The sequence below is a fragment of the Camelus ferus genome, chromosome 4 (assembly GCF_009834535.1).
Source record: "Camelus ferus isolate YT-003-E chromosome 4, BCGSAC_Cfer_1.0, whole genome shotgun sequence".
Classification (NCBI taxonomy): domain Eukaryota; kingdom Metazoa; phylum Chordata; class Mammalia; order Artiodactyla; family Camelidae; genus Camelus; species Camelus ferus.
In genome coordinates this window covers 10,586,409-10,613,550 of record NC_045699.1, presented here as the reverse complement: position 1 = coordinate 10,613,550, position 27,142 = coordinate 10,586,409, and the positions used below count along the sequence as shown (strand labels likewise).

Below are 27,142 nucleotides of genomic sequence, written 5' to 3'. Positions count from 1 at the left end.
CATCAAAGCCAAATTCAGGTGTAGATGCCAAGCCGCCAGCCAGGCTGAGTCTCTCTCAAGTGCCTCACTCACTCTCCACATAGCAGCCTCACCACACATTGTTCAGGCACATGTGTCAGCAAAATTACATGCGATAGACCTTTGGGGCCATTCACACGTAATTGAAACCATGAAAGTAGAATTTCAAAGGCCAGAGGACTTCTGTATTCCACTTTGCTGCAGTTCAACAGCATTGTCAGGGTGCCCTTGAGTGTGTAGAGCTGTTTGCCCCTGCATTAAATGGTACCCGATTGTTACATATTTTCAATTCTTTCCTCTGCTTTTCATGGCTTTTTCTGTCTGTACCCTTGCCAGACAGTTATTTCTCTTTGCTTTGTGTACCTTTAGCAGTCCTTCTTTTCATTCAGATTTTATAATACCTAATCTGCTGAGTTTGGAGGCCAGTCCACAAAGAATGTTACAGTTATGTTTGCATGAAAAATCATTAGACCTAGGGCCCTGTTGTGAGTAAAGCATATTAATACAGAGATGGAACTAATCTCGCTCCAGGTAGGTGAAGGTGGTGAATAAGCGACTGCCAGAGAGCACGATATTTGGGATATGCTTGTTACATTTAGCATTATACTACAGTTGTATTGTTTCTTTTATTCCTGAAGTAGTTATTAATCCTTTTTTTTTTCCATAGGAGCTTCCATGTACCAGTCTCAAAAGTGAAGGTATGACTGGAAAGGGGCTTGAGGGAACTTTCTGGGGTAAAGTTTTACATCTTGATGGGGGATGGGTTATGTATCTGTCAAAATTCACTGGAGGTACACTTAAGATTTGTGCACTTAATTGTATGTAATTTTTTGCCTCAAAATAAAAAAAACATGAATTGAATTCTAGTTAATGAAATGCTGAAAAATATAAGGAAAATGTATTCATGTGTGTAGTTTACTTTGAAAAGCATCCAAAATTAAGATAAACTGATGGGTGGATAGAAGAATGGATAGTTATGTGAAGAAGTAATTAATGGTAGAATCTAGGTAGTGGGCACATATAGGTGTTCACTGTAAATTTGTTTCAACTTTTTTTATGTTTGAAAATTTTCATAATAAAATGTTGGTACAGAAAGGGAAGGTAAATGACATCTAATGAAACAAAATTTTTACAAACTGACTCTGATGCTTGATCCCCTTAAGGCTTGGTAGGACCATTGGATACGTGGAACAGGGCAGCCTTCTTAACCTTGAGGCATAGAATAGTGTCTCTTCCTTTGTCCTTGATCCTGATATTCCACTTCATTATGGTTCCATCCCTGCTTTGCTAACCATTACATAGTCTTTGTTTAAACTGCTTTAAAACCATTTTGGAAAAGTGATAGAAGATAAACTTGTACAAAATAAAAGCTCTTATTCTGGTCAAGAAGAAAGCTATTATTATATAGGATGCTCCTGGCTACATGTATCTAAAAACCCAAGGAAAGGTGACTTGAGCTATAAGAGGGTTTACCGTCTCTCATGACGGGAAGTCTGGAGGAAGAACAAGTCCAAGGTTGGTTAGTTCCAAACCCAATGATTCCAGGACTCCAGTTCAGCTTCCTGCAGTTTTCTTGGTTTTCCCCTCATGGGTATAACTTAGCTACAGCAGTTTCACACATTGAGTTCTCTCACAACAGCATCTAAAGGAAAGAAAGGAAGATTCTTAATCTTCTCTTCCTTCTGTATAGCACAAGGAACTATATTGTATGTCTTGTAGTAACCTATAATGAAAAGGAATATGAAAACAAGTATATGGATGTATATGTATGACTGAAACATTATGCTGTACACCAGAAATTAACACATTGTAAACTGACTATATGTCAGTCGAAAAAAAAAAAAAAAAACAGCAGGGAAAACAGTCCTGAAAGACCTTCAATACACTTTGTATCACATGCTCCTGCCTAAACCCTTCACTAACAAGGGGAATGAAATTACCATGAAAGGCTAGCCTATTCAGTATTTACCCCTGGAACTGAGGAGCACATGGGTGCCCAATATCTGGACAGAAGTAGGGATCTGTTAGCCTGAAAAAGGTAGAGAATGGCTGAATATCTGCCTTAAATATATGAATATTTGACATAACCAGAAAATATCTTCTCAAAACCACAGTCAAAATTTTGGTTATTAAATACATAATTTGAAAAACTTACAACATTAATATAATTTTAAAGTAAAAAAAATTAATTAAACAATATAAAGCAAAAAGTAGAAACACACCCTTACCTCATTCTCCCCTCCTAGTTCTACTGCTTTGATGAAACCACATCATTAGTTGGTTGGGTATGAGTCCAGATCTTTTTCTGTATTCATACAGATGTATGCACGTGCTATTATGCTTTTGTTTTTGCCCTAAGCTTAGGTTCTTACTAAACATACTGTCTGGAACTTGGGTTTTTTTCCCCTTGATAATATATCAAAGACATTTTTCCATGTCATTATGTGTAGCTCTCTCTCTTCAGAGTATTCCGTATGTGGATATGCCATAGTGTAGTTCAGCCATGCCCATTTGGTGGTCATTTACCTTCTCTCCAGTTTTTCCCCGTTTCAGATAATGCAAGTTTAATTTATGTTTTTTCTTTGGTTGCTTGTGCTTTTAATATTCTGGCTACTTTTGAAAGTATATCTGTAGGAAGGATTCCTTAAAATGAAATTGCCACTTAAATTTTTGATGCATATATACTCGAAAAGTTTATATTCCTGTCCACTAAGTGTTTGTGTACCTTTTTCTCCACACCTTTACCCATATCACTTATTAATCAGTCTTCCTATTTTCTTCTCTTTTCCTTCTGGTTTTGTTGAGTTATAATTGACATATAGCACTATGTAAGTTAAAGCATATAGCTAATAATCTGACTTACGTCATGAAATTATTATCATAAGTTTAGTGAACATTTGTCACCTCATGTAGATACAGAATGAAAAAAATAAAAAAGAATTTTGTGTGTGATGAGAACTCTTAGGATTTACTCTCTTAACAACTTTCATATATAACACACAGCAGTGTGAATTATATTTATTGTGTTGTACCTTACATCCACAATACTGATTTATCTTATTATAATAACTGGAAGTTTGTACCTTTTGAACTACCTTCATCCAATCTGCCCCCCCGCCTCCTTTTCTGGTAACACGTCTGATCTCTTTTTCTGTGAGTTTGTGTGTTTGTTTTTCAAGTAAAATTGAGCTATAGCACTATATTAGTTCCTGTTACAGAACATACTGATTTTTTTCTGTACATTTCAAGATGATCACCACAGTAAGTCTAGTTGCAATATGTCATCATACAAAGATATTACTTAGTTATTAACTATATTCCTCACACTGACTTCATACCCATGACTCACTGATTTTGTAACTGGAAGTTTGTGCCTCTCCCTCACCTATTTCTTTCTTGCCCCCACTCCCACTCCCCTGGCAACCACCTGTTGTCTGTATCTATAGCCATTTTGTTATGTTTGTTCTTTTTTTTTTTTTTTTTTTAGATTCCATGTATAAGTGAAATCATGCAGTATTTGTCTTTCTCTGACTTATTTCACTTAGCGTAATATCCTCTAGGACTATACATGTTGTCACAAATGGCAAGGTTTCATTCTTTTTTTATGGCTGAATAATACTCATTTGTGTGTGTGTGTGTGTGTATAACACATATTGTTTTAATCTGCAGTTAGTCCTTTACTGCAGATATACTGATGTATTTTAAAGGCTCTTAATTGGAATATGACCATCTTTTATTTTACTTAGCCTTTATCCCACTATGGACCTTTAGCCTAATGTTGCATTTTTATTGGCTAAGTTAAATGTTACTCTAGAGTAAAATTTGAGTTTTCTGTTTCTTTTTTTTTTTTAATTGAAATTTAGTTGAATATTGGGTTAGTTTCCAGTATACAGCATAGTGATTCAGTAATACATATGTCTTCTTTTTAATTCTAGGTTATTGCAAGATACTGAATGTAGTTCCTTGTGCTATACATTAGGACTTTGTTGTTTATCTATTTGATATATAGAAGTTTGTATCTACTAATTCCAAACCTCTAATTTATCCATCCCCCAACCTTTTCCCCTTTGGTAACCATAAGTTTGTTTTCTATGTCTGTGAGTCTATTTCTTGCTTTGTGAATAAGTTCACTTAGATCTTTATCTTTTTTTAGATTCCACATATAAGTGATATCATATGATATTTGTCTTTATCTGACTTACTTCACTTAGTATGGTAATCTCTGGGTCCATCTATGTTGCTGCAGATGGCATTATTTCATTCTTTTTTATGGCCGAGTAATATTCCCCCCACATATATACCTTATTTTCTTTATCCATTCATTTGTCGATGGACATTCAGGTTGTTTCCATGAGTTGGCTATTGTAAATAGTGCTGCATGAATATTGGGGTGCATGTATCTTTTCTAATTAGAGTTTTCTTCAGACATATGCCCAGGAGTGGGATTGCTGGATCATATGGTGACTATTTTTAGTTTTTAAAGGAACCTTCATACTGTTTTCCATAGTGGCTCACCAAACTACATTCCCACCAACAGTGTAAGAGGGTTCCCTTTTCTCCACACTCTTTACAGCATTTATTGTTTGTGGACTTTTTAATGATGGCCATTCTGATGAGTGTGAGGTGATACCTCATTATACTTTTGATTTACATTTCTTTAATAATTAACGAAATCGACCATCTTTTCATGTGCATATCGGCCATCTGTATGTCTTTGAAGAAATGTCTATTTAGGTCTCCTACCCACTTTTTGACTGAGTTGTATTTTGTTGTTACTGAGTTGTGCGAGCTATTTTTATATTATGGAAATTAAGCCCTTGACAGTCACATCATTTGCAAATATTTTTTCCCAGTCCATAGGTTGTCTTTTTGTTTTATTTATGATTTCCTTTGCTGTGCAAAAGCTTATGTTCCATTAGGTCCCGTTTATTTATTTTTGCTTTTATTTTGATTGCCTTGGGATACTTGACCTAGGAGAACATTGCTATGATTTATGTTAGAGAACGTTTTGCCCATGTTTTCTTCTAGGTGTCTTGTCTTATGTTCAAGTTTTTAAGCCCTTTTGAGTTTGTTTTTTTGTATAGTGTGAGGGAATGGTCTAAATAACTTCATTCTAACATAACATTCTAACATTCTTTGTTCTAACATGCGTGTGGCCGTCCATGTTTCCCAATACCACTTGCTGAAGAGACCTTCTTTTCTCCATTGTATATTCTTGCCTCCTTTATCAAAGATTAATTGACCGTAGGTGTGTGGGTTTATTTCTGGACTCTCTATTCTGTTCCATTGATCTATATGTCTGTTATTGTGCCAGTACCACACTGTTTTGATTACTGTAGCTTTGTAATAATGTCTGAAGTCTGGGAAGGTTATTCTTCCAGCTTTATTCTTTTTCTTCAGTATTGCTTTGGCAATTCTGAGTCTTTTTTGATTCCATATAAATTTCAGGATTATTTGTTCTAGTTCTGTGAAGAATGTCCTGGGTAATTTGATAAGGATCACATTAAATCTGTAGATTGTTTTGGGTACTATGGCCATTTTAACAATATTAATTCCTCCAATCCAAGAGTGTGGAAGGGGGAGGGTATAGCTAGGCAGTAGAGTGCATGATTAGCATGCACAAGGTCCTGGGTTCAATCCCCAGAACCTCCACTAAAAAATAAAATTTAAAAAAATTGATTTAAAAATACATAAAGAAACCTAATTACCCCCTCCAAAAAAAATTAAAAAGCATAAGATATCTTTCCATTTCTTTAAAACATCTTTAATTTCTTTTATCAGTGTTTTATAGTTCTCAAACCTGCCTCCTTGGTCAGGTTTATTATTAAGTTTTTTTTTTGCTTGTTTTTTTTTTTAAAGAACAAACAATTCCAAAATTTATATGGAACCATAAAAGACCCCGAATTGCCAAAGCAGTCTCTTACAGGTCTTTTCTTTTTCTCTTTCTTCTTTTTGTTACTAAGTTTTTTGTGTGTGTGTGCAGTTTTAAAAGGGATTGTTATACTTTCCTTTTCTGATATATCATTGTTAGTGTAAAGAAATGCAACAGATTTGTGTAAGTTAATTTTATATTCTGCTACCTTATTGAATTTATCAGTTCTAGAATTTTTTGTGTGGAGTCTTTAGGGTTTTCTATATATAGTATCATGGCATTTGCATACAGTGACAGTTTTACCTCTTCCCTTCCAATTTGGATCCCTTTTCTTTCTTTTTCTTCTCTGGTTGCTGTGACTAGGACTTCCAAAACTGTGTTGAATAGAAGTGGTGAGAGAACATCCTTGTCTTGTTCCAGATTTTAGCAGGAAGGATTTCAGCTTTTCACCATTGAGTATTATGTTGGCTGTGGGTTTGTCATAGATAGCTTTTATTATGTTGAGATATGTTTCCTCTATACCCACTTTGGTAAGAATTTTTATCATGAATGGATGTTGGATTTTATCAAAATTTTTTGCATCTATTGAGATGATCATGTGGCTTTTGTCTTTTGTTGATGTGGTGTATCATGTTGATTGATTAACATATGTTGAATCATCCTTGTGACCCTGGGATGAATCCATCTTGATCGCAGGGTATGATCTTTTTTGTGTGTTGTTGGATTCGGTTTGCTAACAATATTTTGTTGAGAATTTTTGCGTCTATATTCATCAGAGATATTGGCCTATAATTTTCTGTTTTGGTAGTATCTTTGTCTTGTTTTGGTATCAGGGTGATAGTGGCTTCATAGAATGACTTTGGGAGTGTTCCTTCCTCTTCAGTCATTTGGAAGAGTTTGAGAAGGATCAGTTCTTCATTGTTTGTTTGGTAGAATTCCCCAGTGAAGCCATCTGGTCCTGGACTTTTGTTTGCAAGTTTTTTTTTAATACTATCACATCTTCTTTATCCATTCATCTGTCAGTAGGCACTTGGGTAGTCTGCCTGGTTTTTTTTTTTCTATTTTTTTTCACAGTCTGACAAGTGAAAAATGATCGTATTTTAGTATGGGTTTTCACCGTAGCTAATTTATTTACATTATTATCTTTGTATTTCTTTAGCCTGTAGTCACTCAAATGTTTGTTGAATGAATGTTCATACCCTTTGACCTTTTTTTCTTTTTAATTTGTTCATAGCAGATGCTACATTTATGTGTGACAAGCGGTGTAACAAGAAACGGTTGTGTGGACGGCATAAATGTAATGAGATATGCTGTGTGGTAAGTGGACCTATCATCAGGCACAATCAGATTGTATTCATCCAGGGGTTAAGCTTCTGGAAACCTCAGCCATCTAGAATGCAGCCCAGATTTAGAAAATCACTGGGAGGAGCCCCTGAGCAGCAGTCATAGTGCTGCCCAGAGACTAGAGACTAGGCCTTTTTAGGCCTCAGCCAGGTCAAGAAGTCAGCCAATGGCAGCATGGAAGAAGGGAAAGAAGAAAGACAGAAGGCCTTAGGCCCTAGAACCCAAGACCACTGGGTGAGCACGTAGTCATCGGCAAGAGATTATATGATGTCCCAACACACAGTCTGGCCTGGCCTGGCCTTAGCAACTGATGCTTCAGTTTCATATACTTTTTGGCTCAGGTCAGTAATTAAAGTGAGTGTGGCATTTTGGGGGGAGCAAGTTTCAATTATCTGAAATATTCACTTCTGTGGAACTAAATAAAGGAAGCACTACCTGGCAGTAGGTGCTGTTATTGTGTGTGTGTGTGTGTATGTGTGTGTCTAAACAAGATAACACAGTACCATAGTACCACAGCAAAGAAGTATAGAAATACACGTACATATATGTCTATATGTATAATACACAATTGTTATTCTTAACATTTATATTGATAAGGTAAAGAGTAATGAAATTGTTCTGTATATTGACTTATTTATAAATGAGTGTTTGAAAGCTTAAAGATTTCCTCTTATTATTGAATATTTCAAACGTATATAAAAGCAGACTTGTATGAGTCCCATATGCCCAACATCCAGCTTCAGCAGTGATCAGGAAGATCAGTAATCTTGGTTCATCCACATCCCCATCTACTCCCCCTCCCCTGATTATTTTGAAGCTAATCCCATATATCATGTGATCCATAATTGTGGAGAGCTTCTTTATTAATCTTGTTTGTGGAAAATATAAAATACAGATAATTTCATAAACAAGTATAATTCTCTCTTCCTAGGATAAGGAGCACAAGTGTCCTTTGATTTGTGGGAGGAAACTCCGCTGTGGCCTTCATAGATGTGAAGAACCTTGTCATCGTGGGAACTGCCAGACATGCTGGCAAGCTAGTGAGTGTCTTCCCTGTATGCTTTATTAGTAAGAGTTTTCTAGAAAGTCAGGTATAATATATTCTGAGCGACTTGACTTTCTTAGATTAGTATGGATTACTGAATTGATAAGCCTTAGTATTTCAGATATGTTGAGACTTTTTTAAAAAGTTATTTCTGGTGCTCTAAATGTCCCTGAATATTTGAAACTTGGGATGTAAGCTGCGATCCTAAGGTCTACTCATCTTATAATATTAAAAACCCACACTCATTAATGCTACAAATCTCATCAGAAAAGTCATGGGAAACATACTAGAAAGTTGTGAAGCTCATAGTGGTAAATACATATTTTTCCAAAATTCTATTTTCAGTTGACAGCTTGAATTATATTATTGGCGACAAAGCCATTTTTCTTGAAGTGACAGGCTCACTGTTTTGTTTTTTTTTTAATAATCACACAATAAAATTTTAATACTGACCAATGAAAATAGCTGAAAAAAGTTTTCATAGTAAAACAAAATAAGAATACATGTTTTAATACAAAACTTGATTTTGCTGGCAATTTGAATAGGCTCACTGTTAATTTTTGATAAAATGCCCCCCAAAATACCCAAATCTGCATAATCATAGTTTTTCCGTCACTTTCAAGTAAAAAGGTGTTTTATGAAGAAAAGTTAATCCAGTTTACAACTTAAAGAAGTGCAGTTCTTTAAAACAACAAGAGTACATACAGCTCTCCATATCCGTGGATTCCACATCCATGTACTGACAGGTCGAAAATGTTCAAGGAGTAGGATGGGTTATAGCTCAGTGGTAGTGTATGTTTAGCATGCACAAGGTCCTGGGTTCAATCCCCAGTACTTCCATTAAAAAAAGAAAGAGAAATAAAGTGTTCAAGGGGAAATTTTCTATAAGGTTCCAAAAACAAAATTTGAATCTGTTTTGTGCTGGCAACCATTTACATAGCATTTACATTTTATTGGGTATTATAAGTAATCTAGAGATGATTTAAAGTATATGGGAAGATGGGCATAGGTTATGTGCAAATACTACACCATATTATATAAGGGACTTGAGCATTCTTAGATTTTGGTGTCCATGAGGGTCCTGGAATCAGCTCCCCCTGGGAATACTGAGGGACAGCTGTTTTTTTGTGTGCAGCAAAAGTGCTTCATGCAGATTTCCCGTTTTGTTCCACAGAATATTAAAAAGACATATATTTAAAGGTTAAAATTTTTTTCACTGCTTCATCAAGGGCTCTCTTAAGTGAAACTGTCATTTTTTTAATTTACTCTCAGTACTTGGCAGTGAAAAATACAGTGATTACAGTTTGGTTCTACTGCCTTGATTTGCACTAATGCCCTAGCAGTATTACCAACTATTGCTTTTGCACTATCAATGCAAATATCAACATAGTGAAGAAAGCAAACACCCAATTATTATTATTATTATGAAAATATTTTGACCTTGTAGATTCCCTGAAAGGATCTCAGAGAGTCCTAGGGGTCAACAGAGCACACTTTGAGAACTGCTACATTAAAAGATTAGGCTAAATCAGGGTTTCTCAAAATACCATCTCTGGAATACTAGGCCTACCGCATTTCAAAAATGAGTCAGTGCTTTGTTACAAATCACACACAAGGAGTTCCATAAAAACAATTTATGTAGCCCCTTACTCTTTGACTAGCTATTTCACATGTATTAGCCCATCCCCACAATAACCTTGTTGAGTGGATAGGTCAAAGTTTGGTATACCTATTGGACCAAAAGAAAGAATCAGAGGGGTTAAATTACCTGCCCACAGTCACTGAGCAGGTAGGCCCAGGACTAGAAGCCTAAGTCTCCTGCTGTATTTACAGGGCTCTTTCCACCACATTGTGAGGCCTCTGCTGGGTTTGCTGGAGAGGACTGACTGGAGAAGAGTAGTGGGTGGAGGAATCCTTAAGGGCCCTGGGCTTCCTGACTTTTGGTTCCTAGTTGAGAACTGTGGCCAAAGGCCTGGCCTTTACTAAGGACCAGAGTTAAAGAACTAGCTCCCCTTTGAGTCTGAGGGTCATGAGAGCTCTTGGCAAAGTAGGCTGCTTGTTGGAGGGCCCATATGAGTTCCCATTTTGATTGGGCTTATGAACTGTGCCTAATGAACTCAGATGTAGCTCTTGGCTTCATCTCAACTTCATATTTATAGCAAGATAGGTGTTGATTGTACCTATAAGAATTTTTTTTGAATAGCTTCAGTGGCTCTCTGAGGTTTATATTCAAAAGTATATTTTTGTGTGTTAACTACCTATGGCTTTCATAATCTCTATCCATTTTCCTAACCAAAAATTAAAAAAAAAAATAAAAGGATCTGTATCTTTTAGTAGAAGTCCCCTGTTCTATCAAAAGAGATGGTCTATAGATCTTTTGTTTATAAAATACATGTAAAAATATCTTAGATTACTCATGGACTTAGAGTTTGTTGCAAGTAAAAATGGAACACTTTATCAGCTCAACTTTAATAAAATAAAAACTTTTTTAAAAAGCAGCCTCAGGTGAAAAAATAAATAAATAAAAAAGCAGATTACCCCTAAAAATTCTCCTCTAAAACTACAAGCAAAAAAAAAGGTGAGTGTGTGTATGTATGTGTGTGCACATTTCGAACTCATGAGGGGTTGTTATGTTTCACCTGCTGCAACACCAGGTTTTGATGAATTAACCTGCCACTGTGGTGCATCAGTGATCTACCCTCCAATTCCCTGTGGTACCAGGCCCCCTGAGTGTACCCAGACCTGTGCCAGAGTCCATGAATGTGATCATCCAGGTGGGTCCCATTTCCTTGCCTTCACACCTCACAGCCTGCTTACTGTATCATTTAGGATGTTGCATGCAGCTCTTTTCTGCTCTGAGGTCACACTGTGATGGTCACCCCTTGCTCCCTGTGCTTGGGGGCTGCTTCTGTGAAGGTGGGTGTGATCTTGGCTACAGCTGGGAATCACAGTGCCCTTCATCGCTTTCCTCTGTGTATGTCAAACACTCCCAAAAGGTCGGGGGGATCCCCAAGCAGGTCTTGTCTTTCAGGGACTTTTCTTCTTTGTGGCCTTCACTTGTGCTGCCTATTTCAGAGTTAATCATCTTTTTGCAAAGTTAAAAATAACTTCGGTTTTGTTGCTGTTGTTGTAGATGCAGTATATGTTTATTATATAAAAAGTAAAAGAGAAAATAAAGTCAAAAGATTGAAATTAAGTCATCCATTATTTCACCTTTTAGGAATTATGCCTTAGTGTATGTTTTTTAGGGCCTTTCTTCGTGGGCAAAAGTATGTATGTACTTTTTTTCCCTAAAGTAAAAGTGAGATTCTACCGAATTTATTTTAACTAACTTTTTTCCCCTCTTATTATTGTAATTTTAATCTATCTCCTTACCAGTGAACATTTTTTACACTGTAGGTTTTTAATGGTAGTGGAGTGTCATGGCCATCTGCATAAGAACTAAGACATCAGGGAGTATGAACGAGCTCAGGCCAGGATGTGTTCAGCCAAGGAAGGCTTTGTTGCAGGAGATGAGTTTGAATGAACTGCCTCTTCTCGGCAGTAAGGAAATTGAAAGGAATCAGAGGAAGCCTGTTAGATAGGATAAGTAGCAGAAATGTCTGAACAAGACAGCAGTTATTATGTAAGGTAGGGCCAAAAGAATGACAGAGTAGTGTGGACCATCCGTGTGGCTGTGCCTCCTTCTCTGCTTCTGTGTCTGTCCCCACCACACATCCCTCTCCCGCCTCAGTTGTGTTTCTTTTCCTCACTTATACCCACGTTAAGATAAAGCCAACAACTTTTTCTTTCCGATGACCTTTTAAAAAAGTGCTCCCACCTCCTAAATTTAAAAGTTCCATGTCATACACCATTGTAATATAAATGATAGTCTGTGTGGCTTTATTTAAACATTAATCCTAATTTTAACTTTCTCTTTGTGCAGTATATCATTCTTGTCATAGTGAGGACAAGTGTCCCCCTTGCACTTTCCTAACTCAGAAGTGGTGCATGGGCAAACATGAGGTAAGTTTTTTCTCATGTGTGTTCATCGTTCCAACCAGAGATTTTTGACTGAATTTCTTTAAGAGTTGTTAGCCTCCAGATACACACTACTATATATAAAATAGATAAACAGTGAGGACCCACTATAAAGCACAGGGAACTAAATTCAGTATCTTGTAACAATCTGTAATGGAAAAGTATCTGAAAAAGAATATGTATATATAAAACTGAATCACTGCTTTACACCTGAAACATAAATCAACTATACTTCAATAAAAATTTTTTTAATAACAAAAACAAACAGAAAAGAATCGTTAGCCTCACTGTTTCTCAAAGTAGATAATACTCCAAGAAGCAGAGGTTTGCTATTGCCACATTTTTTGCATAAAATAAAATTTACCCTTTTTAGTGTGCAAGTCTACAGGGTTTGACAAAAGCATTCATGTTGGGCCCACTGACATCCTTCAAAGTCCAACGACCCCCATTTCTGGGCTCTGGGATGTCTGCCTGTGATCCCTCAACAGATAAAGTACATTCTTTACTGTGTTTCCCCTAACAAACTAACAGCCCTAGGTAATGCCTAATCTCATAATAGCCCACTTTATCAGAGTCATAAACCCCACCTTCCTTCACAGACTCTAAACCTCTTAGCTCACCTACAACCAATCAGAGACTTGCACACAAGCCCATCAGGCACCTTGTGATCCTACCTTAATAAAGACCCCAATAACTGGCTCTCTGTGCTCACACAGGCACCTGTCGCCTGAGTGGCCTGCTGTTGTCTATGACAGCATACCCCTAATAAACTCCTTTCTATTCCCATACTTTATCTCTGGTAAATTCTTTTACCAACCCACATGTCACTGGCTTACCAACTGGCTGCCACATTGTGTCCCACAACAATTCATATGGTCGTGTAACCACCACCACGTTAGGATGTGGAACAGTTCATTCACCCCAAACTTTGCTTCATGCCCCTTCATAGTCACTCTCCCCTTACCTCCAGGCCCTGGCAACCAGTGGTCTGTTGTGTGTCCCAATAGTTTTGCCTTTTCCAGAATGGCACATAAATGGAATCGTACCATAGGTAGCATTTTGAGTCTGTTCTGCTCTCATTTTTAATCTGGTTACAATCAAATTAAACTCAGCCAGTTGGCCGTGAGATCAAGGGCCGTCTGATCAGGGACAACTTCTACGTTAACCAGCATGGCTAGAGGTTGCTAATCTGGGGACAGGTGTTACAGTGAGAGCATCCCAGGAGTGAAGGTGGGCTCTCAACCAGTTGCGACTGTTCCTTCTCTTTACTTCCTACACAACTTTCCATCCTGACTGATGCGCCAGAACGCCTTCCTTCAGACTAACCCACCTGTCCTCGTTGCCACTACCGTGAAGAACTTTCATCCTTATTCGTAGCATCTAAGCTATATTTGACACTGCTGGCCCTTTGAAACACTTAAAACATTTTTTTACTTTAAAAAATGCATATTCATTGTAGACAATTAAGATAATATAGTTTTGCTACCCAGAATGAAATACTCTAACGTTCTGGTGTGTAGAATTCCAGGCATGTATGATATACAGTCTCCCTTACTCTATTAGGATTATACTGTTTTGTAACTTGCTTTTTTTTACTTTATAACATGTTGGCCAACATTTCTTGAAACTCTTGACAACTGTGACAACATGCTTTCAGTATCCTTATCTTGATGGACATATTTTGCTCCACTTATTTCCTGTCAGTGGTTCTCAAGTCATAATCCTTAGTATTTATTCTTCTTCTGAAATCTTACTTCCTCTGAAAGTAACCATTCTAAGACATCCTTGTATCTTCATGTTGTTGGCTGATTTGGACTTCACTCAACAAATACTTATATACATAAATGTCTGTTATATGCTGGGTAACAGGCTAGGTTTGGGTGATTCAGAAATGAACAAGACAGGCGTGGCCCTTGCCCATGTGGAGCCTTCACTCTAGGGCAAGAAGCAGACGTTTAAACAGTTGATTATGAATACAGTAATGTGGGAAGTACAGAGTACTGAAGGGGATAGAAGAGGCCCCTACCCAGGGAAGGCGTTTCTAGAGGAAGGACATCCTAAAGGATATTGAGAAGATAGGCAGGTAACGTGGGGACGGGACAACAGAGGACAGACATAGCATGTGCACAAATTACCACCAGCGCCCTGGTAGTAAAGTGTTTAATGAAATTCAAAGTGTATTCCTCATTTTAAGGGTCCTTAAAAAAGAATTTGAGTAAATATAAAAGAGCAAACCTTTAGTTCCACAGGAATAAAATTCCAGCATCTTTTTCCTGGAGTGAAGAATCCTAGAAGGAGTCACTTTCTCAAGGAAAAATGATTTGGGGGTTCCATGGCCTGTTGCTTCTTTTTTTTTTTATGACAGAGCTGTCTGAAACTATAGAGACCATGAGTTGGGAGATGTGAGGAGAGTTGAGTATTGCTTAAAACAGCCCTGCCAGCAGTCTTGAAACCATGAGCCAAGGGTGCCTCCACCCCCAGGATTTTTCTGTCAACTCAATGCCCTAGCTGTTTGCAGAGGAGGGTAAAGATCACCTGATCCTCCCTGTTAGTCATAGCATTTTCAGATACTCCCTAGTTATCTGGTTTCATGTGTTTGTTACCCACCTTGGGAAGTTTATGTTGCAAGTCACACTTGGCTGCTATAACAAATCCTTTTAGAGCATAACAAGCATTATTAAATAAGGTTCAGGTTTGTTATCTTTTCAAACTGACCTTTCAGACTTTGAAAATCAGCTTAATGTTTTTCAGATAAAAAGAACTTTTTTAAAAAATGCTCTTTTTGAAAGTTCAGAAATGTTTAAATAGGAAATTAAAACCCACTCCAAATGCTTTGTGGAGATGAGAATCTGGCTACTTCTGTCTCTCCTAGTTACGAAGCAACATCCCCTGTCACCTGGTTGATATCTCTTGCGGATTACCCTGCAGTGCCACGCTACCGTGTGGGATGCACAAGTGTCAGAGACTCTGTCACAAAGGAGAGTGTCTTGTGGATGAGGTTTGCAAACAGCCCTGTACCACCTCCAGAGCTGACTGTGGCCACCCATGTATGGCACCCTGCCACCCCAGCTCACCCTGCCCTGTGACTGCTTGTAAAGCCAAGGTGCGTAATTGTGGCTCCAGGTAGGGCCTTGACTGTGGTTCTGGGGCTGCTGCTGCGTCCAGAACTGCCTGCAGTGGCACCTGGGCACACATCCTAATCAGGGTCATTGGTTGCAAGGTTACAAGTTAACAAGAGAAAGGTGGAGTAAATTGTACTGATTACTGTCTGACCAGCTTGAGATGGCCTTTTACTTGAGAAAGTACCCACTGCCACCTGACCAGTCTCTGTGTCTCTTAGATCAAACTCTTAAGAGAGATTCTGATTGCCCACTCCATTTATTCAACAAATACATGTGTCTGTTTTGTGTAAGATGTTATGCTGTGCTAGGTTCTGGGTCTCCACCAGTGAACAGGAGACACATGGTCCCTTCAGTTAGATGGACAGATACTAATTATACCCAGATAATTGACTTTGACTGTGGTATGTGTCATGAATGAGCAGTTACACCCTTGTAGAGGGTGCCACAAGGACATGTCAGTGGAGGATTTACCTGGTCTGAGGGATTAAGCAAGCCCCCCCCCACAGCCCCCGACCCCAGGAGGTGAAAATAGAGGGATGAAATAGAGTTGATTAGGCCCTGGCTGATCAAGTGTCAAGTGTCCACCTCTAGGTTAGTGGTAAAAACTTCATTCTAGGCCTGCCCCTTCATGCAGAATTAAAGACAGAAGTAATTCCCAGTAAGGGCTGCTATAGACTGGACACTTCTCTCCTAGCATGTCAGTTACTACGTTGTCCGTTTGCACGTGTGGTTAGCTTCCTCCATCCTGGAGGGTAGCCACTCACTGTCTCTCCATCTCTGCCGTGGTTTGATTTGAGAGAGGCTTTAAAAATGAAACCTGCCTATTCAAGTGGTTTCCATGTGCTGAAAGTCACTCCAAGTTAATCTTATTTCAGATAGAGCTGCAGTGTGAATGTGGACGAAGGAAAGAGATGATGATTTGCTCTGAAGCATCTAGTACTTATCAAAGGTTAGTGCTACTTAAATGTTAACAATTGGTGGGTCTAGGTAAAGGGTATACATGAGTTTGTTATAGGATCTTTGCAACTGTTGTTAAGGTTGGAAGATTTTTAAAACAAAGTTTCCTGAGTCTAGTTTTTCTGGTTCGAAGAAAAAGTACTGCTTTATGTAGCTTTCCCTCCCTAACTTTAATTTGTAAAATAACCTTTTAATTTCTCCTCCTCCTCCTTTCTCTCTCTCTCCTTTTTTGGTCTTATTACACCATGAGATCAGAAGGGAAGATGTCCTAAAGTTGCATGGATTGCTTTGATGTCCCACCACTTGTGGTGACACAGCCAGGACCAGGTCCTGTGCTCCTGCCCTAGGGTAGGGGTTTCTGACTGTTCTGTGAGGTGTCTTTATAGCCTCCTGAAATCTTGGGACCTGTGTAGGGGCATTAGGTATGGATGGTTTTGTGTATCTCTGAATAGATGAAGAGATGCACCATGGAAATGGGACTTTAGGAGTATGCAGACATCAGATTGGCTGTGTTTGAATACCCACTGAGTGCCTGGCTTTGGCCTGAATGTTCAGGAGGGTACTGAGGAGTGGACGGACTCATTTCCTGTGGAGCTGCTTAAACTGCTTGAAGAGATAACACATAAATATGTGGGTGGTTCATAATAGATGGGCTTCCAAGGCCACACAGATTGTCATGTGTTAGATTTGCCTTGAAAGAAGTGTTCTGTGTGCCTGGTATGAGGAGGTTCTTGTGAAAGTGCAATCCCTTCCTTCCCTTTGTGTTTTATACTGCAGAATAGCTGCTATTTCCATGGCCTCTAAAATAACAGACATGCAGCTTGGAGATTCAGTGGAGATCAGCAGGTTAATTACTAAGAAGGAAATTCACCAAGCCAGGTAATTTTAAAAATGTGTAGCCATACCTTCTTTCTCCTATTAGACTTAATTTCCAGAGGGCAAGAATCATTCGTGTCAGTCCCCCACAGTAAAGCCTTGCACACACAGTAGGTATTCAACAGACATCTGATGTTAAAAGACCACACCCTCTCCAACTGAAGAAATCCTACTAAGGATACAGCTAAGACCAGAGGCTTTTCCAAGCCTCACTGCAGACAGTAGCTGGAGGGAGCAGAGACCTCGATATGTCCAGCCCAGCCCACTGAAAAACAGAGAACCAGAGTGGTGGCTGTGTTGAGAGAAGGAGATGGGGCTGTCATGGGGACACTGGGAGCATTTTGGGGGCTGAGCAGCCAGGGGATACTCTGAAGCCCTCTGAGGACTCCTTGACTCCCATAACCCAGAGGCCTGCCCACCTGTCCTCGAGAGGGACCTTATCCAGCCATTTTTTGGCCAGAGTCTGCTGTTTCCAGGTTGACCATCTAAGAACTTACTGCTGTATAGGAGCTGTGAAACCTGTACTCTGACTTAATTTTTTTTCATTTGTTTCTCAAGGCTGGAGTGTGATGAGGAGTGTTCAGCCTTAGAAAGGAAAAAGTAAGTAGCTTCAACTGCTGTTTTTCTAATTGTCCTTGAGCTCTGTGAATTTGGTGAGAGGGAGCAACCCTTCAAGCATTCACCCAGAACCCACTCTGAGCCTTTTGTTGCTATTGGAGAGCAGGAGAAATTCAGTCATCAAGAACTGAAGTATCTAAGGATAAACCAGTTAGGTGATTTCAGCAAATTTCTGAAACATGAGCTTGTGTAGTTTCAGGCAGGTATAAACATTGCATGCCCCACAGCATACTTATTCAGGGACTGGCTGACTTCCTGATTACAATGAAGATAAGAGGCTTAAAATTCTTCTAATGAACTTTTATGTTGAAGTATAACATACCTATAGAAGATCAGAGCTGTACAGATCAGTGAGTCATCACAAAGTGAATACAGTGGTGTAATCAGCACCCATGTCAAGAGATAGCAAATTACCAGAACCTCTCACACTACACCAAGATAAAACTCTATCTTTGCTTCTAACATTTAGATTATTTTTGTCTGTTTTTGGACTTTATGTAAATGATGAAGTCATACCGTTTGTGTTACTTTTGCCTGGTTTCTTTCATTACACTAGTGACATTCATTCCTGTTGTTGCATGTAGCAGTACTTTGTTCATTTTCATTTCTACATGGTATTTTATTGTATTAAATATCGTCGTTTATCTATTCTGTAGTTACTAGATACATGTGTTGTTATCAGTGTTGGGCTCTTACAAATAATGCTTTGTTAAGAACATCCCTATACTTGCTTTGCTGTGTATATGTACTCATCTGTGTTGGATATAAACTAAGGAATAGAGTTGCTAATGAATAGGGTATGCATATTTTCAGCTTTAATTGATTCTGCCAAACATTGTCCAAAATGGTCGTACCAGGTTACACTCCCACCGGCAGGGTCATGATTCCCATCGCTCTACATTTGTATCAGCCCTTGGAATTGTCAGTCTTTTTAATTTTAATCCATTTTTGTGGATGTATAGCTGGATGTCTTTGAGCTTTTAATTTATAGTTCCCTAATGACTAGTGACGTTAAGCACTTTCCTTTTTTGTGAAGTACCTATTCAAGTTCACTTATTGTTTATTTATGTTACCTGTCTTTTTTCATATTGATTACTAGGATTTCATTATATATTTTGGAAATGAGTCCTTTGTTTTATGTATTTTTTTTCTCCTGTTTTGTGCCTTAACTTTTCACTCTCTAAATGGTGTCTTGATAAACAGAAGTTTCTAATTTTAATATAGTCCAGTTTATCAGTCTTTTCCTTAGTGAGCAATGCTTTTTTATTTAAGAAATATTTGTCTGTCCTGAGATCCTGATGATATTCTATGTTACTATCTAGAAGCCTTATTTTACCTTTCACATTTAGAGCTACAGTTGATCTGGACTGATTTTTTTTTTTTTTTTTTTTTTTGAGCATGGTAAAATGAGGATTCATCATTCCATTTTTTTCCATACAAATATTCATTTGACCAAGTACCATTCATCAAAAAAAATTTTTTCCAGTGCTCTGCAGTACCATCTTTGTCTTAAGTAATCGAAATTGTGTGTGGGTTTATTTCTGAGCTCATTCTGTTCCATTGTGCTGGTATCACATTATCTTAATTACTGTACCTTTATAACTGGTAGCATATCTCTTCAAACATGGTCCTTCTTCAAGATTGTCTTGATTATTCCTGGTCATTTGCATTTTCATTTAAATTTTAGAATTAACTTACCAACATCTACCCAAAAAACCTGCTGGGATTTTTATTGAGTTGGTATTTAATTTATAGATCAACTTGGGAGGATTTGATATCTTTATAATTTTGAGACCACTAATCCATGAGCAAAGTATATTTTCCCATTCATGTCTTCTTTGATTTCTCTCAATGATATTTTATAGTTTTCTTTGTGTAGGTTTTGTTTATCTTTAAGTAGATTTGTTCCTTGCTATTCGATTTTTTTAATGCTATTATAAATGGTATTTTTTTCCTTATATCACTTTTTTTAATAGACTTTATTCTTATAGAGCAGTTTCCTTATATCACTTTTAAAATTTAATTTTCTAATTGCTTGTTGCTGGCATATAGAAATACCACTGATATTTGTTGACTTGTATTCACAACCTTGCTAATTACTTATTTCTATTAGCTGTAGCTTCTTTTGGATTTTGCACCCAATCATATCCTCTTATAATTTCTTTCCAATTCTTACTTTTTTCTTTTTCTTGCCTTATTTTGCCAGCTAGGACTCCAGTACAATGTTGAATGGAAAGTGGTGATAATAGATATTTCTGATTTATCCCCAGTCTCTTAGGGAAAGCTTAAAGATTTCACCACTTAATATGATGTTTGCCATAAGGATATATATGAGGATACTATTTATCAGATTAACGAACATTTTATTCAATGACTGGCAGACTTTCTGGTTCCAACAAAGATTAAACGTATAGCTCTGTAAAAATTTTAACAATTAGGGAATTTAGGTAAAGGATATATAGGAGTTCACTATAGCATTCTTGTAATTTGTGTTTCTTTGAAAATTTTTCAAGATGAAAAGCAGAAACAGACAAATGCAAACAAAATACAGTCTTGTTTTACCTTGAAGTTTGACTTGCAACGGTTGTTAACAGTACCTCTTTACATGGCTAAATGGGTAAAATATAATATGATGATTAATAACACTGCCCAAATTTCCCTTGATTTGACCTTTGTGGTAACTGTAATAACTGCTGTTCAAAGCTCTTGCCCTTTAAGAACTGTCACATTGTGCTCAGCTGCAAAATGTGAACCTAAGAATCCTGAGTATTCAGAAATACTGATGACACAGAAGGCCTCCAAATCACGGAAATGCACCTTTGTGTAGTTGAGACAGTATTGTGTAGTAGTTAGAGCCAGCCAGCGCTCTGGAGTTAGATTGCCCAGATTCACAGATCACTTAGCTATGAGACCTTGGGCAAATCACATTCTCTCTCTAAGCTTTAATGTGTTTTAAATGTCTGTGGAAATGGTGACAGTAATAGTATCTACCTCCCTGAGTTGTTACAAGGATTAAGGCATAAAAACTAAGGATAATATACAGAAAACTCATGGAAGAAGCCTAACACACAGTAGGTGCTCAGTTAATGTCATTTATTGATTAGAACTAGCTATTTCTGAAAGCTTTTTGAATTTGTCCTCAATCTTCAAATGATAACATAGTGACCCTCACTGTATAAGGATTCTTAAACACTCACAGATCTAAGAAAAAAAGAAACAGAAAATTTAAAAAGAAAATGCCATCTAAGTTTACAAATATATGTTCCATTGCAGAAATGAAAAACTGGCAGGCCAAATTCAGCTCACAGACATGCTTTATTGGTGTTTATATCTGAATTAGTGGCCAACTAATCAAAACATCAAAAGATCTTCCCCCTAAGAATTCTCTTGAAAATTTGAAAATTAAAACTCTATTTAAAAATTAGGAAATCTAGCAACAGTAAATCATATTCTTATGGGCATCAAACTTGTAAGAGACCTCTGTCTCCGTATAAAAGAAAATTGTACTAAGTGCTAAGCTGAATTTTATCTACCTGTTTAAAAAAAAAAAAAGACATAGCTGGATATTGGTGAGATGCCACAAGACTCATGCACTGCTGGTCAAAACAAAACATTTAAAGAAATCTAAATGGAAAATGTTTAAGTATATTGTGGGATATATGTAATTAGAAGAGTATGCAGCTGTTAACACAGGGAGTGTGAAAACCAAACAGTAATATGAGAAATGCTAATCATATAATAATAAGGTAGAAAAAGATCAAAGTTTTATATAAACTGATTGCAACTACTTAAAACTACAGAGGAAAAATCTAAAAGGAAATGTATTAAAAATACTGCAGTGCTTATGTTAATGAAATTCTTTATTTTCTAGACTTTCTGTAAGGTGATGTTAATTTTAGTATTATCTGTCTACTTTATATATCTGATGTTTAGGTGAAGCCTCAGGGAAAGTCATCCCCCAGCAACCATCCCCAGTACTCTTACTCCCCCAGCTTATCTCCCCCAGCTTATTACTCTTATCTCCTCACCAAACAATTTAAGTCCCCAGTGTCAGCCTGTAGCTTGCTCAGACTCATCTAGAGCTGTCTTATTTTATTCTATGAAAACAATTCAGTATCTTGTCCCAAGTTGTTCTTATTTTCCTTAATCATTAATATAGAGAACTTAGGACATGATGGGCACTCTGTTACTATAAGATAGTTTTCCTCCCCCACATCCTTTCTTTTTATTTACCTACTTCTCTCACTTTCAGGCGGTTAGCAGAGGCATTTCATATCAGTGATGATTCTGATCCTTTCAATGTACGTTCTTCAGGGTCAAAATTCAGTGACAGTTTGAAAGAAGATGCCAGGTATGTAACTTGTTACCTACTTTCTTGATTGTGGCTTAACAGAGTGTTTGGTCTTTTAAAATGTAGTAACTAATATGTAATCCTCTGTGATTGAACCAGTTTGTATATGTTATAGAGGATTATATGATGTTTAATAAAAATCCTTCTCTTGGTCTCTTAAAACTGTCCTGTTAAAGAATTGAACTTGGAGAGAGAGAGAGTGTGTGTGTGTGTGTGGTGTCTTTGCGGTAGGAGTTGGGGCCCCCTCCAAAGGCTGGACTAGTAGAATTGAAGGATCTCTGGCCACCCACATCACAATCACGTGGGCAGTCCTCACTTGGGTGGTAACAGGTCTTATTTCCCTTGTGTCTCCTGGCTCTCTGATGGCTATTCCTCCTTCCATCTTCTCTTTTCTCATATTTGTTTTCTTATTTTCTCTTCCTTTCTTCCATCAAGTCCAACCTTCTGTTATGTGACAATTCCTGACTTCTGCAGTTTTTCTGCCCACATTGTCCATTGTCTGCACTTAACAGAGAGGGTGGGTGGAAGGGACTCTCAAAAGAGCAGAAACAGATGAAATTAATTGTGCTGATTTCTCATTTCAGGAAGGATTTAAAGTTTGTCGGTGACATTGAGAAGGAAATGGAAGCCCTTGTGGAGGCCGTGAATAAGGTTGAAGTCAAAACATCCAACTGGACATGTCTCTAAGGCCAGCTTGATAAAAAGTCCCAGAAACACTTGTTGGTGTAAAGTAGTTATAGGAAAAAGCCACAACTTCCTTGGGGATCATTATCTTTCCCAAAAGCCCAGCCGTTATAACATCATGGAAGCCCTGTTCTGGTTCAGGAAAGATATCTGCAATAATATTAAATATAAATAAAAATCCTAGCTCAGTGCCTAAGAATGGGTGAAGAAACTCAGGACAAAGGGGACCCAGTAGGGATGCTTAGGAAGACCTGCTGGGTCCTCAGATCTCTGAAGGGCTGTTGTATATTTGGACACACTGGTTCTCATTTACCCCAAAGGCAGGAGAGGAGAGGAACCCTGGGGCAAAGATAAAAAGTTGAATAACTGGAGCTGAAGAGTAGTGGCTTAGCCTCCTTCAAGAGAGTGAAGCCTGTCCTAGAGGCAGCCATGGATGTCAAGGAGCTAGTTTTAAGCAAAAAAGTCTCTGATTTAATCAGAAGCAGCCAGCCCCACGGTGACTCCTTCTTCATTCCAGGGGGACTCAGTGAGGATGAGATGGCTGCTTTAGCTCCACATCTAATGAAGAGGGATTTCCTTCCCGCCATCTCCTCACCCCCTTCCCTTCCTCCCTTCTGTTGCCACTTCCCAGCAAGATACTAACACAAAGGAGAAGATGAATCATTGTTCCCCTCCTGACCAGGAAACCTGAGCAAGTGTGTTTCTCTGCTGTGTGTCTGTCTGTACACTCATGATTTTTAGTGTACAGTGTACTTTTTTATAAGATTTTAATTTTGTAAGTCTTCAATTTATTTAGTAATTTCTTGGGAGCATCACTCGTTCCCCAGTTACAGGCCCTCTCAGGAGGAACCATTACACTGTTCTTGTCAGTCTCAGTTTACTAACCCTTTGACCCCCTAACCCTAGCCAGCTGGTACTGTGTGACTCACAGAGGAGATGAAAGAAGTGCATCAGCCCTCACCCTCCCACATCCCCGGCTTGCTTGGCAGTCAGTGAATTGCAGTCCGCTGTGGGCCTCCAAAATGCAGCTGCCTCTTTATTGACCCAGGCTCTTCTGGGATGGTGGGAAAGACCTCTGTAGGCATATTCTGTTTTCGAGATGATTTTATCAATAAGTCATCTTTTCTTTCGGTACAGGGAAAGAATAGTAAGAAGAGCCACTGCTTCCCTCCCATGAACAGAGACCACCGCCGGATCATCCACGACCTGGCCCAAGTGTACGGCCTGGAGAGCGTGAGCTATGACAGTGAACCGAAGCGCAATGTCGTGGTCACTGCAGTCAGGTGGGTTGATCTTGCCATCCCAGGAGGAGCTGCTCAGTGGGGCAGACAGGACCTGGGAAGCAGGGCCAGTCAATATTTGCTTTTCTTACTTCCTCTGTTGGGAGAATAGGTAGAAAATCTGCCTCTGGGACAGCCATTCTGAACCGATCTAAAGAGCTGAACCAGAAAGTAAAGCCCATGCCTCAGTCCTCAGAGCAGACACACCTAAAGGATACAAACCTCAGGTCCGTCCAGATCCACATGAGAGACTCTGAGGGCCTCGGGTGGGTGCCTGCCCATCACATCTGCGCTTCTTCCCCTTGTGTCTTCCTGGCATGATAGAAACAGAAAGAATGCTGGCCTGTGACTACAGTGTTTGCCATTAGAGGAAACAGAGGTAGTAGTGTGAGCCAGCAGGGGACAGAAGGACCTAGGATCACTGTCAGAACCTGAGGGAGTCAGAAGAACTTCCCAAAAAAGAAAGCTCAAGTGTGAGATGAGAGGACACAGGTAACAGGCCCAGCAGAGGTGGGTGAAAGGGGCAAGGGTTACATGAAGTCATCCATGCTCGAGAGGAGACAGGTTCTATCCAAGGGTGCGCCACAGCATCGTAGTGAGTGCCACGGACTAGATTTCCAGCTGTCTGCCTATCTCCACAAACAGCTCTCACTTTTCAATGCTTTGTGTTCTGACTTTTATCAGAGGGAAGTCTATTTGTCCTCCTACCACGCTGACAGGTGTCCTTGAAAGAGAAATGCAGTCACGGCCTCCACCACCAATTCCTCATCACAGACATCAGACAGACAAGTAAGGGTTCTTCAGCTGCTTTCCGAAGGGCCCCGGTCAGAGAAGACAGCGGGGACTGAACTGTCCTGGGCTGCACCAGCCATTGGCAGCTTCCTTGGGCCTGGACTTGGGGCATTGTGTTGAGATTAATAAGGTTTGGCAGCATTGCTGAAAGTTGCTGGGAAACCCAGGAGGGTCCCTGCTCCTGTTCTGGCCTTCCACACAGAAGCCCTAGCAGTACCTCCTACACAGAACCTCTGGGAGGGTGGGTAGGGAAGTTTACAAGGTCACCATGAGGGTCATAGCAGTCAGTGCCCCCTGGAACTGACCAGGACAGCTAGGTGCTGCCCATTGGGCACAGCCTCAGCCAGGAGTGTCTGGGGCCATGTAACTCTCCAGGACCAGCCTCACTCCACCCCCGGGAAGCAGATGGCCCGGATTCCAGTCAACACAGGCTGCGTTTCCATGTGTTAGACCACAGCTGTGTCCAGTACCACCTGGACATTGGCCTATTTATGCCATATGCTATCTTTTTTTTTCTTTGCTTGCTTTATTTTTTTTATAAGACTTTACTGTGGAAAAATTTTGGAGTAGAGAAAATACTGTTAATATAATATATTAACATAATCCTCTGTGTGCCTATCACCAAATTCCAACACCAGTTTATGTGGACTCCACTGTCTTATCAAAGCTTCACATATGGAAAATCATCTGATCCTTAACTTTCCAAAACCTGAATCTATTTCTCTCAAACAAGAAAAGATTGATCATTCCATGTTTGCTTTTCAGGAATCCTGGGAGCAGTAATTTACAGAAAATAGCCAAGGAGCCAGTAATTGACTACTTTGATGTCCAGGACTGAGAAGATCAAGATGCACTTAGAAAAAAGAATGACTAGGTGTGGTGGAGACTCGTTTGCCAGCAGAGAAATCATGCTTTTTCCCAATTGCCTTGTGGAATCACAGCTCACATACTGTCTTGTACTGATACATCCAGAGCATGAGTGTGTCAGAAATCCCTTTGTCCTCTCTTCGTCTATATAAAGTGTTTAGTATGGCCAGATCTCTGACTGGACGGTCACTAGTGATTCAGTCATTATTTGCAGAGGCTCCTCACACCACTGCCATGGTTGCTTCGAGGGTTGGGGCAACACTGAGCTTGATTTAGACAAAACGAGAATTTTAGCTTGATAGTGTCACTTAGTCATGGTCTCAGTTGTCCCAGTTATCCATCCTCCTGAAAATGCTTGCAGCATCAGACACATTTCTTCCTTAATCCAAAGTGATCACAATCTTCAGAAAGACCCAGGCGAACCTCGCAGTCCAAAATACCAGACATTGAATTAGTACCCCACATCTGGATTCATACATGTCATGTTAAACCCAGCTGTCTTATCTGAGTCTTTTGCCAAAAACTCTCATAGGTCTGCCTAGCTGAACTTATTTTAATAGTTCTCAGCACCATCAGTTCCAGACCTAGAAGAGGGGTCAGGAGGATCTAAAGAATTCCATCTTCTGGAGTCCAGGGAGTTGCATCTCATATCGCATCACTGAGCCTATCTGGTGACAGACATGTTAGCTCTCCAACATGATGGTAGAAGACACAGAGCAAGGCCCTCCTACCAGATTCGCACTGTGGCCTCTGTGTACTGACCAGTGCAGCCCTAACTCCTCTGGTTGAGAAAGAATCTTAGGGACACTTACCTTTCCTGTGTTGCTTTCTCCCAGGCTTGCAGCAGCCGTATTGGTGTTCCCTGTCTCTGAGCTCTGGACCTCTGTTTGAATATTCAGAGAACTATGTGGACAGTCCAGGGCTTATGCCAGCAACCCACTGGAGGCATTCTTCAGGCTCCTTTAAAGGCAGGTACATCAGAAGTTACGTTAGTTTGGCCCTTTTGCATTGGCGCCTCTCCAGCATGGAGGCCAAACTTCCATCAACTTCCTTCTGCTCCAGAACAGGCCACAAGGCCCAGAGTAACAGGAGGAGAACTGAGAAGTGACGTCACAAACTGGCACTTAATTTTCATAGGAAGAGCAGGGCTGCCCTTTGGTCCTGATCCACATGATCTGCCTTGAAAGGGGACAGGCGAGTGGAGGGGAGAGATGGAGTACCACAAGACCACCTTTGCCTGAGCCTGTTAGCAGTGGCCCCACACCCGGCAGGAAGCTCCTGAACAGCTGTTCCTCT

The 27,142-nt window shown here is 39.2% G+C and overlaps 1 protein-coding gene across 4 annotated transcripts in view; it reads left to right on the top strand.

Annotated features, from left to right (window-relative positions):
- Window positions 1–26,029, top strand: part of NFX1 (nuclear transcription factor, X-box binding 1) — a 57,206-nt gene extending 31,177 nt beyond the window's left edge. Inside the window, exons 11-24 of one of the 4 annotated variants that reach the window (XM_006182707.3) lie at window positions 686–716; window positions 7,128–7,207; window positions 8,166–8,274; window positions 10,934–11,053; window positions 12,205–12,284; window positions 15,172–15,402; window positions 16,297–16,370; window positions 17,156–17,257; window positions 17,813–17,854; window positions 22,125–22,223; window positions 22,808–22,874; window positions 24,045–24,190; window positions 24,872–24,976; window positions 25,745–26,029. In XM_006182707.3, the coding sequence (XP_006182769.1) occupies window positions 686–716; window positions 7,128–7,207; window positions 8,166–8,274; window positions 10,934–11,053; window positions 12,205–12,284; window positions 15,172–15,402; window positions 16,297–16,370; window positions 17,156–17,257; window positions 17,813–17,854; window positions 22,125–22,223; window positions 22,808–22,874; window positions 24,045–24,190; window positions 24,872–24,976; window positions 25,745–25,817 (1,359 nt within the window). In that variant the 3' untranslated portion in view covers window positions 25,818–26,029. Of the gene's footprint in view, window positions 1–685; window positions 717–7,124; window positions 7,208–8,165; window positions 8,275–10,933; window positions 11,054–12,204; window positions 12,285–15,171; window positions 15,403–16,296; window positions 16,371–17,155; window positions 17,258–17,812; window positions 17,855–22,124; window positions 22,224–22,807; window positions 22,912–24,044; window positions 24,191–24,871; window positions 24,977–25,744 lie in introns of those variants that run through there. The other 3 variants (XM_014557619.2, XM_006182708.3, XM_032477563.1) reach the window with 3 other exon arrangements.
- Window positions 26,030–27,142: the final 1,113 nt, after the last annotated feature.